The sequence below is a fragment of the Battus philenor genome, unplaced genomic scaffold, assembly GCF_028537555.1.
Source record: "Battus philenor isolate CCGP_79_NKW_IND1 unplaced genomic scaffold, ilBatPhil1.0.hap1 SCAF_21, whole genome shotgun sequence".
Classification (NCBI taxonomy): domain Eukaryota; kingdom Metazoa; phylum Arthropoda; class Insecta; order Lepidoptera; family Papilionidae; genus Battus; species Battus philenor.
The window spans coordinates 5,405,653-5,425,647 of NW_027181684.1; the positions used below are offsets into that span (position 1 = coordinate 5,405,653).

The 19,995-nt window shown below is 32.2% G+C and overlaps 1 protein-coding gene across 1 annotated transcript; it reads right to left on the reverse strand.

The window, feature by feature from the left end:
• Positions 1-1,227: 1,227 nt before the first annotated feature.
• LOC137923378 (actin-binding Rho-activating protein-like) lies at positions 1,228-18,905 on the reverse strand. The gene is made up of 5 exons (XM_068766619.1): positions 18,761-18,905; positions 9,320-9,456; positions 7,773-7,950; positions 3,191-3,283; positions 1,228-1,700 (listed from the first exon to the last, which is right to left on the reverse strand). Exons 1-5 carry the CDS (start codon positions 18,815-18,817, stop codon positions 1,587-1,589), a joined length of 579 nt encoding a protein of 192 aa, XP_068622720.1. The 5' UTR covers positions 18,818-18,905; the 3' UTR covers positions 1,228-1,586.
• Positions 18,906-19,995: the final 1,090 nt, after the last annotated feature.

The following is a 19,995-nucleotide window of genomic DNA, read 5'->3' on the forward strand; positions in this document are numbered from 1 at the left end:
TCTTTATAAATGTTTTCCGTGCAAAGGCTAATCAATCTGTTTTTCGTTATTAAAATGTTCCTTCAGTGATGATTCGAAATGTATTGGACACTTAAAAATGAAATGAAACGAAAAATATTGTTTTCAAATTATATTTTAATTTCTTCACAAATCGACCCTTATTATATACATTTACACTAAATGGTTTACTTAAAGCCCATAATAAAAAAATGACTAGGATTATTGAATTACAATTCTAAATTCAATTTTAGGGCAAATTGTTGTTTAAAATAAATTACATATTATATTATTTACGTATATGAGAAGTATAATTATTAAAGTAAATTATATATATACATATATGTCTATCTATGGGGTAATTTACCATAATTACCACGCTTGGCATTCGGATTGGCGATCGCAGTGTGGTATTATGGTGCGCAGTGGCAATCCCTTATAATAATGCACAAAGTGTGGTTACATAAGATTGTATCCCCCGGTATCGAACCCGGGACTCTGCTGAGTTACACATAGTTACGCAGTTATTTAACTTGCATATTTAAAAATTTAATGAATATTTATGCCTAATGACGTCATAACAATAATTGCCAGTAAAAAAGATACAAATGTTAAAATAAAAACGTTATGGTAATTATATTACGCCCATCTAAACTCGAATCACAATCCATACAAACGTCCATACAATGATTTAGACAATAGCAAAATAAAACACTCTACAAAGGGTCCCTTCTTTTCTGTTTATACTAAATTATTTAATACCTAACCTATTTAATTCTTGATTTATCTATTATTTCTCTTTAACATTTTAATGTGTTAAGAGGAAATGCGGTAAATATTTAAACATTTGTGAGTATATTTCTTATTTAATAATACTAGATACTAGATATAACGACTTTTATAGTTAAGAAATTTTTTCTATGAATATGGTGAAAATTATTTATTGTGCTAATTCTAGATTTTTCCAAAACTTTCGAATGTTGAAACTATTATATTGAACTTGATAACAAATAATTTAATTATATTTTTAAAGAATCATATACAGTATGATTGGTTTTAGGTGTAAAAGTTTAATAGGGGTGAATTTTTAATTCGTATGTTTTCAATTATTATATGGTACACCCTAACCTAAAATCAACGCTTTAATAAGTTTTATTAACGTAATGATAATGTATTAAGAAAAATCATTTTTAATATTCCGATAATTACTTAATAAAATTAATAATTATTTACTATTTATTCCTATAGACATTTTACTGCCAGAAGATATTATTTTGTCCGATTCCAATGGAATAAATAAATTGCATGCAACATATTTCAGATTGATCATTTTATAAGAGAAGATTGAAAATAGATGTTAAACCTTTTTGGAGACAAATGAACTATACCTTCACTCCTTTAAAGCTTTTACATCTGGAATCAACCATCGTATATTTTTAAAGAATCGTGTATGTATACATGTATATAAACAATGATCTAATATAATAGAACTATTGTAATTTATTACTGTATTGGTTTGACGTTGATAAACTCACAGTGGCTATATATTATAAAGAAATAATTTGACCTATTGTTTGAACATTATTGAACTAATTAGGCATAGGTGAAACCGATCTTCTTGCTTGTAAGGCTTTGTTGTCGCAGTAAGTTCTAATGTCATCTATAGGCTGCATCAAAAATACTGGAACATCGTCGTCGCGTTTCTGAAAGTTTCAGTAAAGTTTTGTAGTTAGTTGATGGCACTGTTGTATTGAAATTATACATCTGCTCGTCGAGAGTCATGTGTTATGCACAAAGAATATTATTAGTTATCGTCTCTTTGTTTGCGAAATATTTTTCTTGGTCAAGAGAAGTCTTTTTCGGTATATGTTCAAATCGAACAGAGAATCATGTTAAAAGGGGTAGTAGGAGAGTATATTTTAAATCAATATTTATACAATAAGAAGATACTAGGCATGTAACTAGGTATAGTATTATAGTCTAGCTAGCCTTGCGCAAATATCCACTGGTCATGAACAAACGCGAGCCAAGCTGTCAAGCTATTCGCTTGAGTTTATATTAAGCATTCTACTTTGGTAAAACAGTGTTGTTTAGAATTCATCAATATGTGTTTCTAACCTAACCTATTTAATTTTAAATTCATTTGCCAAATTCTTTGACAATATACTTATTTCTACTTATCGAAATAACGAGACTGAATCATTTTTAGTTTAAACAATATCCTTCAAATTTACATATGTTTTACATTAATTAAGACTTAAGAATAAAGAAAAATACTTGTTTTAAATGTCCTCAGAAAAAAGAGAACCTGATTCCAAACATACGTACCATTTATAATTTTGATAAATATGCAGTAAATATATATTATTTGGCGAATACTTTGCTTGCGCCTGGCAAACATAAAATTACCAAATATTGCAACAATGTCACATGTATGATACATTTAAAATTGAATTTGAATCTTTCGTTGCTCGCATTCAGCTACTTCTCGCAACTTTATCAATGTTTTCGGTCCACGCAGTGGGGGGCCTACTTACGCTGAATGTATATACGTATATGAATATCTAAATATATGTAAGATAATTCTATCTATGTATTAATTCATCACGTTATCTGGAACCATAAGGTTTAAGTCAGTGTTTCCCAACGTGGGGCCCACGCCCCACAAAGGGGTAATTTGATTTTTTAGGGGAGCAATTCGAAAATGGAATGAATATATGTTTAATCCTTCCGCTTAGGGCCATTTAAATGCAAGGCTAGACGTCAAGTTTAAAGTTAAAAGCAAATTATTTATTAAATATAAATGTATGCAAAATAAATTTGAAATGCTGGGCATAAGAATTTTAAAAAAACTGAGGTGGGGCATGGTATAAAAAAGGTTGGGAAACACTGGCTTAAATATTGAGATTTGGCCGGAATATTCCCTTTCTCGAGTAGAGGTCAGCTAAGGAAATATTATAAAATTCCACCCGCGAATGAGTGAGCGTTGATTAAGTTCAGGAATCAGGTTCTGGCGGGGAGCAGGTCGTCGAAGTTACAAACTCCCACTACAAAATTTCAATTCTACTTTATTTTATCGATACCTACTGATTTCAACTGACACAGTAATACCTTATTTTTCTTTATCCTTCTTATTATATGAGCTGGCAGCTTACTACAGCGTAAATTCGGGAAATAATAAAACTTTACAAACCTGGAATAAAACTTCACCCTCAAAGAATGTGAGCTGATGTTTCCTCGTCCGTAGCAAGATGCCGACAAGCTTGTCCGATATAACTGTATATATCTGAAATTTTTATATCATTAATAATTTATTAGTTGCAAAAATATTGATTAAATTAATCACACATGTTAATTAGCACGTTCGATACAGTTCGTTATGGATAAAATAATTATCGAAACGCTTACTCAAATTTACTTATAATATATTGTTTTCTTTTGTTATAAACCTATTAAAGTACGGGTATATGCAGAAAATTTTCAATGTATTCCTGCAAACCCGATCTAAATCAATCACTTCAACCTATGACAAACCTAATTTAAATGAACAAAGGATTCCAGTGCTATACAGAAAACCCGTTGATATTACAAGATATAAAGATAGTTTTAAGTAGCCCAATTTTCACGATCGAGCGAAGTCTTTTAACAAAAACATATCATATCATAACATATTTAGATTAAAAAGTATCCTTATACAAACTTATGAAGTTTTGGTATGTAGTCTATAAAGTATGTAGTAGTACGTATAATATAATTTTTAATATTTTACTTTTTTAGCCGTATATTTCCAAAAAGACCGGTAGGAAACGGCCTTGCCGCAGCGTTTAAACAGAACCTGTCCACCTTATGGGTGGACATTTTACGCCACGCTGTCCACTTCAGAACCTTAAGGTATCAGCCGCTGTCAGTTCTGTGCGCTTTGTGGTTGCCCACTGTCACTTTAACTTCCCAACCCGCTGGACCATGCCAAACGCTATCGTACTATCTTCATTCCTGACTTGTATGTTATGTTTTTTAATCATCAGATTAAAAAAACACTGCAATTAACAAAACCCATGAAAAACTCTGAGTTTCAAGGGTTTTGTTAATACTTCCTAAATATCATCATCAACTTCATCCATGTACTGTGGTGTAGCTAGCTATGATGCAAAAAGAACTGAAAATCCTGCTAGGAATCTATTTATGCTAATGAAAACACTATTTTATATCATCTTAAAAACGACGGATATTTATCTTGCCGAGAAAGATTTATTCGCACTATACATTACAGTCGCAAACTGATATTAAAACTTTTTTGAAGTGTTACGTTATAATTTTAAAAATAACGTTGCATCAACACAAGAGTTATAAATTATTTAGAGCGCCATGGAGCGAAACGTAAATATTTCTACGTTACGAAGGTCAATCGATTCTCTAATATTTAATGAAAACAAACATGTCAAATATAATATTCGTTTAGAACGAATTTGTGATCTCAGCAACGAAAAAAATTCTTTGAAAGATGAAGATACATATGCTGATGTTCAATCAAGAAACACTTTAAAAATGTTTTAATTGCAAAGGATATATTGTTTGTGTACGTAGTAATTACGTCACCATATTTACTAAGAATGCTTCGTTTAATTGTCATTCATTGTTATTGATGTCATTTATATTCAGACATTTATTTACATTCAAACGATTTTTGTACATTCGAGATTTATGTATGTTCGAAAACGATATTGATGTTGTGGGTTATATAGTCCAGAGGATCGCGAGTTGCAAGCGCGCAGATCAGAAAGCTGCAGGGGCATTGAGGTTGAAGTCCAGATTACGGACCCACTAGGGCAGCGTACAACGATCACTCACTAACCTAGTTAGGGTCTTCGGATGTAGACCACTTCCAATAGCTTATTTTCCATCTGTTGTATCTTTTATTATTACCATATAAACAAGGAATATTTGTGCTATTTTTTATTTCATAATGAATAAGCGCCCCAATATGAAGGTAATTTTGTTTTTATTACTTATAAATTAGCGTATTTTTTTAAAAATAAAAGGTCAAGTAGGCCAGGACGCAGACTTTCATAATTGATGTTAGCCGTTCGTAAGAATAGACGCGTCCGATGACATTGCTATACGCTGAACACAAAAATGAGAAGATATGCCTTTTGACCCTAATTACCTTAGCTTACCGTAAATACATAGAAAATAATATCTCTATATATGGAACACATGCTCTTACTCACTATTGTTAAGCGGTAAATGCGACAAAAATTGTAATCATCGATCATAAAAGGAAAAAGTTAATTAAAATGAAGATATATCTTCTTAAGTGAAAGAAAAATAAAGAAGAAATAGTGGAGCAATAACAACACATCTAATAGAATTGAATAATTCTCTTTAATCTTTTCCTGTTTTGAATTAGTATTGTTCAACCGCTCGTTTGTTGTATTAATTACGCGAGAGTCCGACATTAGTATATGCGATTCTAAATTTAAATCACGGCCATGATGGCCGCTCCCGTCAAATGGAATGTCAGATGACGTCATCGGTTTGGACGCGAAAGGCGCGGGTCCATGTCATTCCTGTGATATATGTACAAATTCCTCTTTGTATAAACACGTCCGTGTTTACGTCGCTCTCATAAAGATTTGTACATGAAACACAATTTTCAAGGTTATGTAAATAATAGCATCCTTTTACATATTCCAGCTTTGTAAACATTTCTTTAAAGACATTGTTTTAAAGAATGTTAAACAGTTTTTACACAAAAAAATATTAAAAATTTACGGTAATAAGTTGTTACTGATACACCATCATCATTAGCTGTTGCTGGATATGCGTGATCTCTCATTCTAGGCTTCATTGCAAAGCTCGCTCAACGACCCATAGCGCTATACTTGGGATTTTTTTTACGAGATCGCAAGAAAAGAAGAGATCTGTAGAGGAAAGAATATATCTGATATAGCCCAGCGGATTGGCAAGTTGAAGTGGCAGTGGCCAGGCTACATAGCGACCAGAACAAATGGCCACCTGGACCTTGAGGTTCTGAAGTGGCGTCCACGGACCGCAGCGTAAGACGTCTATTAACATGGTGACAGAAGACCTTGTTAAGATTGTCAGAAGACGCTGAATGCAGAAGGAAGCATTCCAATCAATCCTAGTCACTGATGGAGGCTTACTGTGTACGAAAACTTTCTTTTTTATTTAAAATCACACGAATGAGTTTTGTATTAAACATAAACCTATAAGAACATAGGTTTGCGTGTGTATAGATACCGTAGGTTATTAAAATGATCAAATCTATACAAACGAAACTTCCTCCGTCCGTTAACTTTTATATTATCTAAAAAAGGATTTATGACTTTTTCATACAATAAGCTTCTTCTAGCTGTTGATGGAAATTTGTAATTGTTTTTTATTTTTATATATTTACTTATAGTTAGAACCATAAGATAAAAAATAAATCATACATAATTAAAGACTAAATCAAAGTTCTTTTCCCGTTGGGTTAATTTATGGTGAAACAATGTTAAAAAGATGTGGTGTATGATACACGTATGATACACGTTTTATAAATGTTCTTACCAGAATAACTGTTCAACTATAATAACTATTATATAGATGTTCATTTGAAGTGGATGAGAGAGCCCTACATAAAACTAATTTGTTGACAATAGATGCTCCTACGTACAAACGGCGCGCTCTTGGAATATTTCAAACGTGTATCATCCTCAGAAGTTGTGCCAAAATCGTTATTATCTTGCAATTTAATCGTTCCTAATAAAATATAAATCCCTAACAGATGTCGTCGTTTGAAGCTCTGATTTGAAAATTTGTTGTTACATTAGCATTTGTAAGAGTTTTATTAACGTCACCGCGTTCAATGTCGAGCGAGGAATCTGTGATGTTCGATATTATAAAACTTATATCGTTTATCTGCTACGGTCAGTTAAACTTTTGTCTTTCAAATTATATAATATTAGCTGTCACCCGCTTATTTTGATTGGCGTGTCACACTTTGTGGGTGTAATTTCATAATATCCATTTTTAGTTATTTTTATCACTGTAAAAAAATTCTTGCCGAGTTTTGTAATTGTTAAAAATAATAATACCTCTCTTGTTCCCTCCGCTCCCATTAGTGGAAAGAATTTGACAAAATTCGTTCTGAATTGACTTTTTATTTTGAACATACTTATTGAATTTCTAGTCTCTAAGCCTAAAGTTCCAGAAATTTTATGAGTGACACGGAACTGTCATATAAGAGAAAATTTTATATAAAATATAGATGATAAATAAAATCAGTCCAATGTGACCCGTATGTACTAAATAATAATACAAATTGTTTAACTAATAAATTAAATTATAAATTAAAAATATTCTATAATAACAAATAAATTATTATATCGTTTTCAAACGACGAAAAAAATTTCGGTTTTTGATATATTTTTGTTTACAAGACCATCTGTTTTAGGTTTAGAAAATAAACAAATTTACGCATGTGCCTTTTCTTAAAACATGTGTGTTTGTTTTGCTTATAAGTTCTCTATTTGACTAGTTAAAAAGTTATAGAGGATAAACATTACATAGTATTATTAAGAGACACGTTAAATATATCAGAATCCACTGAACGAATTTGAATGTGTTGATATACTAAAGACTATCTTGGACAACTATAGAACGGAGTGTTGTAGGAGATTCAATATATCAACATCCGAACGAGGCATAGGACTAATAATTGTGTTACTTTGAAATTTTGTAACATACTCGGTTTAATTAAATAAATTGCTTACTGTAAAAAGTTCTCCAAATGAAATGACTTTAGTCGCACTGCTGAGTTCAGGAGGTAGGAGGCTCTTGCAGGGTGTTTTTCCATATTCATTAATGATCTCGCAAAGCTCTTTCATCTCTGTACATACTCTGGCTTGCGCTTCTGCGCCCCGATATTCTGTTTTCGATCCTGGGATCGGCCTGAGAAGAAAAGATTGTAAGTGAAAATTATATTGCGAAAAGTTTATTACAGTCAGCATAGAGATATATTACAAGCGAATTGCAAGAGACACAGATATGTTATTACAATTTCAGTATTTTTGGTAATACCGCCCGGCATTTGATTTGGCACAAGTATGGAAGAGCATTGTTTTTATAGCGCTTTTACAGATGAGTACGCACATAGAGTAGTTAAAATTAACATTGCTTGTAGACATTAATATTTTGTATGAAAGATTTTCCTACGTGCCAAATCAAATGCCGTGCAATGGATGAAGTACTAAGCCATGCCATCCACAAAGACGTTGTTCGTCTCTTTTATTAGACAATGTATAAGGCGAAAATGTATAAATACAGACAATTTTATCAATAAATTGTGTTTATTGTTTACTATGAATGGCCATGGAATAAAGTTTAAGAGAGTAGGTTACAAAAATTTGGGCTATATTCATATAAAATACAGTTTGGTGTGTATTTTTTATTAAAAAGTTTCCTTTTGTTGAATTACTTAAGAATAAATGGAAGTGATGAAAATTATTTCTTTAATATTGAAATAAAGCATTGCTAATTATATTTATTATAATATATTAAGGCTTCGTAACTATTGTTCAGAAAGTATAAAAAATCATGGGAACTAAATTATTTGCACAGATTGTAAGTAAAGTTTAGAAAATCGAACATTACATTTATCATCATCTTATATTAATTTTGGTTTTATGATCGTTGTGGCCATGTGTTTTATGATCGGCAAATATACTAATCCACGCATGTGCCATTTTATTAACATTTATATTTGTTTTTCTTAGAAACTCTGGATATGACATCTGTAAAAACAAGTTGATTACATCGATGTTTAGGTAGTGAAAAAAGCCGATTGTTTATGTATATAAAAATGTGAATTCCTTTGATTTCTGGGTCGACAGCTATCTATTTACATAAACCGTTTCAATTTCGGTGCTAAAAGAGCATTTTTCTATTTGCAAAAATTTAAATTACTTTAAGCTCCTACTTAGCAAAACAATTTTAAAAATAATTCTAAGTAGATTTGTTTAAGAATGCCGTAGTCCCTATTCGCTTTTTCGGAATTTCGTTATGATATTTTGATTTTGATTATTTTTCGAAAAATATGTTTTCGAATGTTATTTATTTATAATTATTGAATATATATATAAATTTTTTTAACTTAATGTACAAAGATACTCGAGCAGACGACGACGAAGGTTACAAACGCAGACAGGATGCTGTCTAGTTGATTTTATAGTTCTCGTTACAAAACTTAACGTTAACGTTAGACAAAAGGCCCAGGGTACCAAATAAAAATCTGTTGCACTTATTATTTATTTCTACTTACTTGCCATATTCATCTTTAGAAAACGTGGGTTTGTGATTCTTGTCGAAGTGTCCACTGAACGCTGTGACCTTTTGCAGTTCGCTGTGCGTCTGCGCCTTTGTGTCAAACGCTGAAATTAAATCCGTCAAAGAAGAGCTCTGCAAAAATAAAATGACATTTTTTAAATGTTTTTAACGTAATATAACTTGGCATCATTTGCGAATGTTTTTTTTTTAAACAACCTGTCTGTAACCACGTAATCGACAGACAATAGAATATCTAGGAATGCCATCGTCTTAGCGACGCAAAAATAAATGTTTGAGTTTGTTATTTTTGTGGCCAATCTACAGTTTTCTTTGTCAGTAAAACTATTTGAATATCTTATGTTACATAATTGCTTCCTTTTTTACTATATTTATAATACGTAAAATATATACGAAGGATTTACAAGCTATAAATAACTCAATCTTTCTTCTTCTACTTTTCAGTCGATAGACGCCCACGTCACGGCATAGGCTTTCCCCATAACATAAACAATGTCAATAATAGAAAAGAATTCAAAACGGTACATGCTCATAATAATACAAAATACGAGGTACAATATGAGGTAGATATTTTGAATTGCGATTTTAATACATATACGAAACTATTATTAGCAATATAAATAATACTTTACAATATTATGATATACTCTTGCATAACTTTCACATATCAAAACAAAAACGTTTGAATACCTGTACAATAGCTACATATAATGTATAACAACTAGTGTTCCTGTAACATTGTGTTATTAAGAACATTTTTCGTTTATTTTTAACGAACTAGACAATATGTCTTATCTATGCTGACAGTGTTCACAGAGTTTCATTTTCTGGTGCGTAAGTAAATAATGTTTAAGCTTTTTCAAAACGCGACACGCAGTTGGGCATGTGAAAATATTTATTTTTCAAGAGTAATACTATAATAATTCAAATAAGGTAATACAATAATTTTAATAATAAAATACAATAAAGTAATATTCAAATATTAAACGATTTATTTATCGATATAGCAAATACAAGCCGTACTTGAAATTGTATTTTTTAATGCGTAACTTTATTCAAATTATTAGGAAACTTATAAAAAGATGAATGCAATAGGTAAAGTTGTTTTTTTACTTAAGGCGTGGGCAGGGAAATAGGCATTAATTTTTAATTTATATATGTTGCTTATTCTGTTAAGATCCCTTAAAATTTAAAAATATTCTATGTATTTATGTCTTTAACAGATTGGGTTGTTTGATTGGTAGTGGGTAGGCTACACAGCGCGCTTAGCGACCGCCGGGGCCTTAAAGTTCTGGAGTGTAGACCACGGACCAGCATACGCGATGTAAAACTTCCACCTAAGAAGTCGACAGACGATCTTGTTAAAGTCGCCAAAGACTGAATACTGGCCGCTTCCAGTTGGTCCATTTAGTAATGTATGGAAAATGCGTATGTCCAACAAAAGGTTGAGCAACGCTAATTTTAAAGCTAGTAGTTAATTTTGTTATTTCAGCTTGAAACTTTGACATTTGATAGAAAAACCAAAAATATTTTCGTATAGTTTATATTTAAAACAAAATGGAATTATAATTAGAAATATATTTAAATCACCGGATATCGGTAAAATTATATAGAAGGGATGTTTATTTTGATTAAATTTGTCTTGATTTATATCGGACAGTTTGCCAACAGTTGGCGACATCGGCACGACGCACGATGCGAGAGGACGCTGCCAGATATCAATCACCAACGGTCGTGATGCTATTTCCTCTTAATATCGTAAACAGACATTTATGGCGCGTTGGCTTACAAGACGTAGACGTGGGTTGCGGCGTACTATCTGAATAGTAAAACTGTGTGCATACACACTTAACATACATTTCGTTCATAGAGATAAACATAGGAATAATCTTGTTTCGTCTGGATAGTACTATATTGCATTCGTCCAACACAGTTAACGTCAGAAAATGCACAACTTATTAGTTAGTCATAAGGAGGTAAATATACGTTCACATACAGTCTGTTTTTTCACGTTGCGTATGCGCTGTGTGATAGCATGTTGACTATTTTTGTTCACAAATTGACTTCAATTATTTTTGCACTAACTTATATTTAACCTCTGATTTTAAGGGTTATTCATACTTGATATATGAATGGGTGTGTTTATCGAATAACGATGGCAAGCACAATCAAAAAGTAAACTACAAAGAGATTAGGACTGCGTTTTCAATAACAGAATAGAGGATAAAAAAACTGTCTGCATATAAAGGCATCTTTACAATTGTTGACGCCCAGTAATCTCATAGTTCCCTTTCACTTTCTTATAAAAGTGTAGTTGAGAGAGCGCTATATTAACTTCAAAGAATGAAATTTTGGCATTAGCATTATTAAAATATTTTACATATTAAATAATTTATTAATACGATCATTTATATAAATAGCTTTTTAAAATAGTAGCAAAGGTTAATTTTACGTTGTTTTGTGACGTCTTCCTTCTTGAAGTAATAATCGAATATTAATTTTAGCTGGTCATGCTTAGATTTAGCTTTAGATAGCCCAAAATTTGTTTAAGCTATTCGCTCAGACTCTTTGTTATCTATTTAATGGATAGTTTATATATTTTTTTCTTTTTCTTGATATAAATGGCAACTCGACATTAAAAGAATTCGTATTGAATATACATTTTACAAAATTTTATTATATATTTATGAAACCGACATCTTAACTTTGTACTGGATCTATCTGTGAAAACTTTTAAATGGCATTATCATGGTTATTTTCTGCTATTATTAATTTTTATTAAAATAAGTAAAAAATAAAACTAGTAAAGCATAACTATTGCTTTATTTTTGATTGAGGATGCCGTGAATTCTAAAATATATTGTAGGTGACGCTTGCTGAAGAGACACTTTGTAATGTTTTGTATCCTAAAAGCTTGCACTGTTCTGTGGTTGGTTCCAACGAATCTACATATCACTCACCACCCGTATAAAAATATTAACGTGTTTTTTGAACAAACGGTAGACTGCAGCAACAAAATGTAGCTTTTGAAATTTCAATGAGACGACCATAAATGTGAATTTTTTATCCAAAAAGCGAAGTAACAACGATGTATTATTACTGAAAGGATATATTTTGTACAATGTGCATGATGTATGTACAAGCGCTTTTATGTAAAAAGCAGAGAATGTGAATTTTGTGATAATAATAATTCACGGCTACATGAATGAAAAATTATTTGCATTGCAGGCGGTGATTTCGGTTTGAATATTTTATCAGTGCAAACGTACATACGTCATAAAATTATTTGTAAGCTATTGTGAATTTGAATTCTTATGTTAATATTTTCTTTATTAGTTAAATTCTTTACCACCAGTATCAGAATTTTAGTCAAGGGACGTTCACAGCTGGTCATAGAACTTTCCTATAAATTATGAAAAGGACCAGTTGAAAGTGGCCTATAACCTGCCTATGTACATGTTGTGGTAGGACATTCTATTCTGATCTTTTTAGTTCGTTCACTCTAGAAACTAAAGAACCCAGCGGCCATCAATTCCTCGTGCTATGCGGTCAGACCTCTGATACGTCATTTGCTGGGCTATGTCGGGTCACTCCATTTGTCTAAGGATCTTCTCGTTCTAGATTCTTTGGGTGACTGTGAGTTTGACTCCTGATAACATATCTATAAAATTTATATTAAATAAAAATAGCAATGTTTATGGGGAAAATCAATATAAAAACAATTTTCGGACCGGCACGACAAGAGGACAGTGAGTAATAAGAACGTAAGATAATAATAAACGTATTAACGAATCACAAGCTTAATGATTTGTAACACAGTGAAACCATTATCAGGTTCCGCAAGTCACAAAAGTACAGATGGGCAGGCCACTTGAAAAGAACAAACCATATCAGGGCTGTTAAAACCATCCAAGAGGATTCGCAACCAAAAAGACCTAGAGGAAGATCTTAGGAGTATCGGAAAAAAGTCATCTTGGCAAACAACGGTGAAGGTTAGAGCGAGATGAAAAAGGGTCGTGGAACAGGCCAAGACTCATAAAGGGTTGTAGCGCCACTAGATGAAGAAAAATAAGAAGTATACTAAATGATAAAGTAATTTATACATATATGGTTCATTAAGATACTCCTATAAATTACTACTTGTTATTACAAATTTGCGCAAGAATAAAAATTGTCTTTAATTTGTATGTACATGGCTAGTTCGGTAAATATCTCGGTTAATATTTGATGACGTCAATCGTAAAGAATGCATGACGCCAAAACTAGGTCTTAAAACTGTCACACAAATCTTGGTCTGTCTTAGAATAGAGAATAAAATAGAGCGGCTAAAGATTGGATACCGTTGATAGTAAACGCCAACTGAGCTAATTCATTCTTAACTGATCGGCAAGATTAAATGTAATAAAGTATGGGTGATTATGTCTGATAGAAACTTTTGAAGAAAAACGTGAAAACGCGTCGGAACAAATGTGGCCTTCGAGCGATGTAAATATGTTGAAAAACATTTTTATTATCTCTTTTCTTTTACGTTGTACAAATTGTTGTAACGCAAAATACGATAATAGAAATGTACCAAACGCATCACCTGTTGTTTTGCGAATGTTACATTTCGAAACGTTTCACACTGACCCTCAATAACTATTTGTTTATTGTGTTTTATAGATTTTGGTAAAAGAAATTCGGTTTTGGTAAAAATCATATGATCGAGACGTTCAAAGATTTTTTTTTATCTTTAGTTTTGAATAGTTTCTAAGTTGGTTGGTCTAAAATTATATTAGTATAACTTTTACGATTTTTAAGTAGAATAAAAAAATTGTGTTTTAGAACGAAAGGGTTTGTTTGAAGTTTCATTGTTTCGTAAATAGTGTTCCACCTCCGACTATGAATTACCAGTTTGAAAACATCGTTAACGATGCGTGCCGGTAAAGTACGACAAATATATGAATCAGTCCGCCGCCTTGGCCCCGTGCCTGCCCGGCCTCGGAGTAACATTCGTCTTTGAACGATCACTCTGACGTCGGCGCATGCGCTCTTGACTCACGCTTCCGTCTGAGCTCTTGGAGAATTCACAGGAATGCTTCTGGTATTTACGCGTTAAAATTAGTACAGGAATGCAAACTCGCCATATTATCGTTTTTGGTTTGGCAAATTTATGCTGCACGGTCGTTATAAATCTTATTAAGATGTGTTTGCTCAAAGCGGTTTCGTGCAGTATGCGGTATGATTATTAGTGTTAAGAACGTACATTGATGCATTTTTATTACGTACTTTCTGGTTTTACAAGCCGCTTCTTTTTTAAGAACCCAGTAATAAATATTTTTACTATCTATTACTGTTATAATTTTCAAAATCTTTCAATAACTTTTACCCTCCTTGAGTTGTATTACTCACAATTGAGGATCGCAACTCTTTTTGGAAAGTTTATCGCGGATATGTTACGCTATCTGAGCCGTCATCGGCGTTGTATATTCGATGGTGCTTCGACAACTTTATCGAGCGTGGTTAGAACCTGATCAGATCACCCAGACAGAGCTTTAGATTGCAGCCTTGTGGTCGCTGTCCATTTACATCTTCGTTGATGAAAAGTTTTTCTAAGATTGAGAACTTTTCAAAGACGTTAAAATTACATTAAGAGAAGAAGTTTTTTTTTTTAATTTTCTCTGTACTCTTAATGACAGTCTTGATTTTTTCTGTTATATAAAAAAGGATTTCCTATTAGGCTGAATTATTACAGCAATGACGTCATAGCTGCATTTTCTTTTTTCAAAAAGCTAATAGCAGTTTGCTGTTTGTTATCTTTGAGTTTGTGTAACAATCGTTCGGATCAGCTACACCTTGTAAAGTTGGCCATCGCCCAAAAGTTCATGTCACTTTATTGCATGTATTTTTAAAGGTTTTTATTACGTTATATTTCCCGCAATTAAACTTTTTTATTCCTGCGCGACGAGGGCATTAACCATTGTGGTTTTTCAAGGAGAAGTAGCATCTGTGGTGCACTATTTTGTAACAAGACACAGCGCACGTCACAGGTCATTTTCTTTTCAACACTCTGCGTAGGCTTACAGAGGGGTTTAACATATTTCACCTAGTAGGAACATGGCCTACTAATTTATAACTTATCTTGTTACTAAGAAGTTTTTAAAAAATGTATAAATAAATGTCGTAGACATTATTTATGGCCTTATGAGCGACAATTAAAAAGAGAAAAGAAAATTGTTAGCTATGTAAAGTCATATTCACTACCAGATTTAATATTTTCTTTTTTGCGTTATTTTTTATATAATTATCTATTTGTAATAAAAATGTTAAATAAAAAATCATTTTCGTTGGTCTTCAAAAGAAAAATTTGATTTTCGAACTTACTAGTTAACATCATTTTACGTCCACTGTTAGATACAGCCTTCCCTAAAGATATGCAAGAACACCGGCAAAAAGCGATTTGTATCCAGTATTTTCCGATGGTCTTAAAAAGCTTGTCGGTCTACCTAGTGTCCTATGCTACCATAGCCAGTCTGTACTCTCTACTCCAGAACTTTAAGGCACCAGACGCTATCTTTTCTGAGTATATTGTAGCCTAGCAACTGCCATTTAAACTTGCCAATCCGCCAAGCTGCCTGGTAATTATTGTTCGTTTACGTATATCCATTCGTGATTCGATCTCGTAGAAAATTTACGAGCATAGACTTTCCCGTGGCTCATTGAGCCAGTGTGGGTATGTCAATGACGTTCAAAGGGAGAGACAACAGTAACGAAAGTAATCACTAATATAGTATTAGCATTTTATTTTAAATACGCAAACGAAAATCAGTAGAATTAAATGTAAAACGGAGTTTCGATATATTATTATTATCAAGAGGTGCCAAAAGAAAAATAAAATGAACAACGTACCATGAACTAAGACGAAGGTTAACAGTGTCAATGTTACGTTCATTGTAAATGTGTTTTCTATACAGGTGACGATAATGCCTTGCTCACTTCCGAAAATAAACGCCATCGGCTATTTGCCATCGTTACTTATTACTCATTAGACTAATTGAGGAACTCTCTGTAATTATTGTTACGCTGTTCTGTAATGAATCATAAGCGAACTTTCGCATAAAGACGTCGTGACAAAAATAAAAGCTATGTATATGTATTGCCAATCGGGCGTATAATTTTTAAGTCTTTAAATATAAAAAAACAAAAAAAGCATCCTATGTCAACTTTTTTTTTAATATATCTACAGGCTAAAATTATTCAACTAGATAACAAAGTAAACCTGTATTCAAAGGTTTTTTTCTTTCAATACTTTTAAGAATTTAATGATATTTTTGTTTTTAATTTCACAGTCGTTTAAAATTATATTTCGTGACGTATTTAAAATATTCTTTTGAAAATTTACATAACATCACACCCGACATATGATATAACTTTTAAATTTGTAGTTTAGCATTTCCGTTTAATTTCGGTTAGAGAAATACTGTCATTGGAATAATTCATAAATGTAACCATTACATTGTTGATGGTACAAAATAAATAACTACATTTTAAATCAGAAGTTAACATAGAATAAATAACAAGTATTACGAAAAAAAGCATTCAAAGTATTTCATCTTTTGCCAAGGAATCCTTGAAAAACCTATTTGAAAAATGTCTCTAAAGAATGACAGTTTTCTTTTTGTTTTCTTTTAGAAATGGTATATTGCCCACCCTAATGATCTAATCATACTCATAACCTTTTAAGCCGCAATTTCATTTTGATGATCTCCTGTAATTTAGGGCTACTTTTAATGTAATCAACTACTACGTGCAATAGCACAATTTTCAGGCAACTTTTTAATATATTTTTTAATATTTGCCCAAAGAAGTCAAGTAACAATGTTTATTCACTGCATAAATATTTATTCGTTTTACAGCGGTTTTGAAAACGAATCTATAAATATTCATATCCGCGTACTAAATAGTAAAGTATATTTCTCATGAGCTATGTTAAACAAATTTAAATATTGTTTACTGTAGATCACTTGGTACTGAATGAACCCACACACTGTCTTAATCAGTGCTTACATTGAAATACGTACTAAGTACGTATCAATTGTTAGGTGGTAATTTTTATTTGTCATATAATTACGACGTTTTATATGTTTAACGGTTTTCTGCTACCGGGTATTCCATGCTTAAATCTCTATGGAAACACCGACAAAAATCTTTAATTTCATTATTCAGTGCTGATGTTGTGTGTTTTGTAACGTTAAGAACAACTACTACTGACGTCTTAATATTTAAGGGTATCACAAATGGCTTTACTTTTGAGACTTTTAAAAAATAACATACAAATTATTTACTTAATACTAAGTGATATAGTTCGCTTAACAGTATTGTGTTTCTAACACGACATCTACAAGTATCATGAGTCTTATTAACCAAGTTTTACAACTTATCATCTTCACATCAGCCAATAGACGTCCCCTGTCGAGACATCGGCTTTCTTTAAAGATCGCCACGATGACAAGACTTGTTAAAGAGAAATTGAACATCTACTGACTACAAGAACTAAGTTTACTCTTGGTATCTTTCATGTTAGAAGTACTTAGGTACAGCAGACTTTGCCACTCAACTCTGTATTTTTACTATTTAGGTTTTACAAGAGGTTAACGAATCTATTAAAATTAGTAAAGTCGTAACAACGCCTAACTCCTATACAATCATCACCATTATCACTTAAACCGTAGACCGTGCACTGAACATGTGCTTTACAGAAACATTTCCAAAAGAACTTGTTGAGAGCGGCCTGACTTCGACCAAGGCCGTTTGTGCATCTTGCGGGTGGACTTCTATTGCGCTATCCGGGCCGTGGTCTCCCTTATAGTAAGTTAAGCCCCCAACGGTTATAATCTTGCTAATTCGCTAGGGTTCCCTAATGGAATATAGTAGTGCATATGCGTAACTATGTTTAGGTTTCAAGATGCCGTAGTATTATTATTGGACTCAGACGTACTTTATGCATTATGTAGATAATTATTTTTATCTAACTTGTATTATAAGTGCTCCGTATATACATTGGGTTTTCATCCCCATCTGTCACTCAATGGCTTATCGTTCAATTTTACCTTGGTAATGCCAGTGGTTGTATGGAGGAAATCGCCATTTGCGATATGACCCTCGCATTTCAATTTATGCCTATTTCACATAATTTTCCTTTCCTAACTTGAATTACATGGAAGAGTACAATATATAAAACACTATCTACTATTTTAAACCGACTGCCTGAAATTCTTTATTATGTGTTCTGTATTTTGAATAATCACACTGTTATAGATTAAGTGTATTTTTAAAGACAATAAAAAAATATTCTCCGTATTTATCTATACATTTTTGTTATTTTTTTTATGTACAAAGTATACTTTATGTAATATATATGAACTTGAAAATGGCTTACCCGAGATCGCCTCTGGATGGGATCGTCCCCGGGAATAGTGAGGAAATTGCCGCTCATCTTGTTTGAAACCAAAACACCAAAAAGTTTTCGTCCGAAACTCGTGTATAAATAGCGCGTGCTGAAGTTTGTATCAGTCGTACGTACACGACGGTGGTTTGTAATGAAATGGTGTATCTGGGCTTATGAATGGATGACGTTTTGTATCCCCCCTTCCACTTCTACAGTGATGCGGCTTAGTGGCGTAACCTCCAGTCGTGTGGGAGTGTCTACGTTATGATTTAAAATTCGCAGTTCGCCAGTGAAAAAATTGAATAATCATGTAAATAGGATACGACTTTTTTCCGGCGGTTATTAGATATCGTTGAAGATGTTGATTTTTAGTTAACACAACTATTTTTAATTAATATTTAATACGACTATTTGTATTCAGAACAAAAATACAAACATTTAATACGATTTTAGGCAATTTTAACCATTGACTTTTATTTAGACATTTAAATTATAATATAATTGTAATTCTTACAAACGTTGGTAAAGGCGCAGACACACATTTTTATGATAAATAATGTCTTTTTTAATATCTAGAGCAAGACCTGTCTAAGAAAATGTATTTTATGTAATTACGATATTAAAAAAGTATGTGGCCATAAACAGTTGTGATATAAAGAGTTTTGCTATACAATGTTCTACGCAGCGCCATAAGACGGTCCGATTAGGCCAACAGTTACCAAACTAAAAGTGCGGAACTGTTACACTTGTGGATTAATACTAGTGGACACGGACTTAGCTGTGACCAACCTTTCCAAAAGGCCTTAAAATAAACTTACCACGGGAACATATTATATATACTTAAAACAATAATTGAATACGGAGAATATAGTTTTTTTTTTATTTCAATGTGATCCTGTTTTTTTTTTCATTAGGACTAATTGGAAATGGTCTGCATCCAGTGTCTTACGATGATCTTAAAAGCTCGTCTGCGTTTGTCGGTCCGTGGTCTTCATTCCAGTACTTTAAGCTCTAGCAGCCATCTATACTATGCTATTTGGCCTGCACACTGTCATTTCAATTTATCAATCCTCTGGGCTATGTCGGTTACTTCTTTTCATTTACACACTCATATATGGTTCAATCTCGTAGAGGAACTCAGAACATAATTTCTAATTTAATTTTAATTATATAATTTCATTTTGTGTTCTTATCATAACTATATATGTTCATAACTATTTATATAC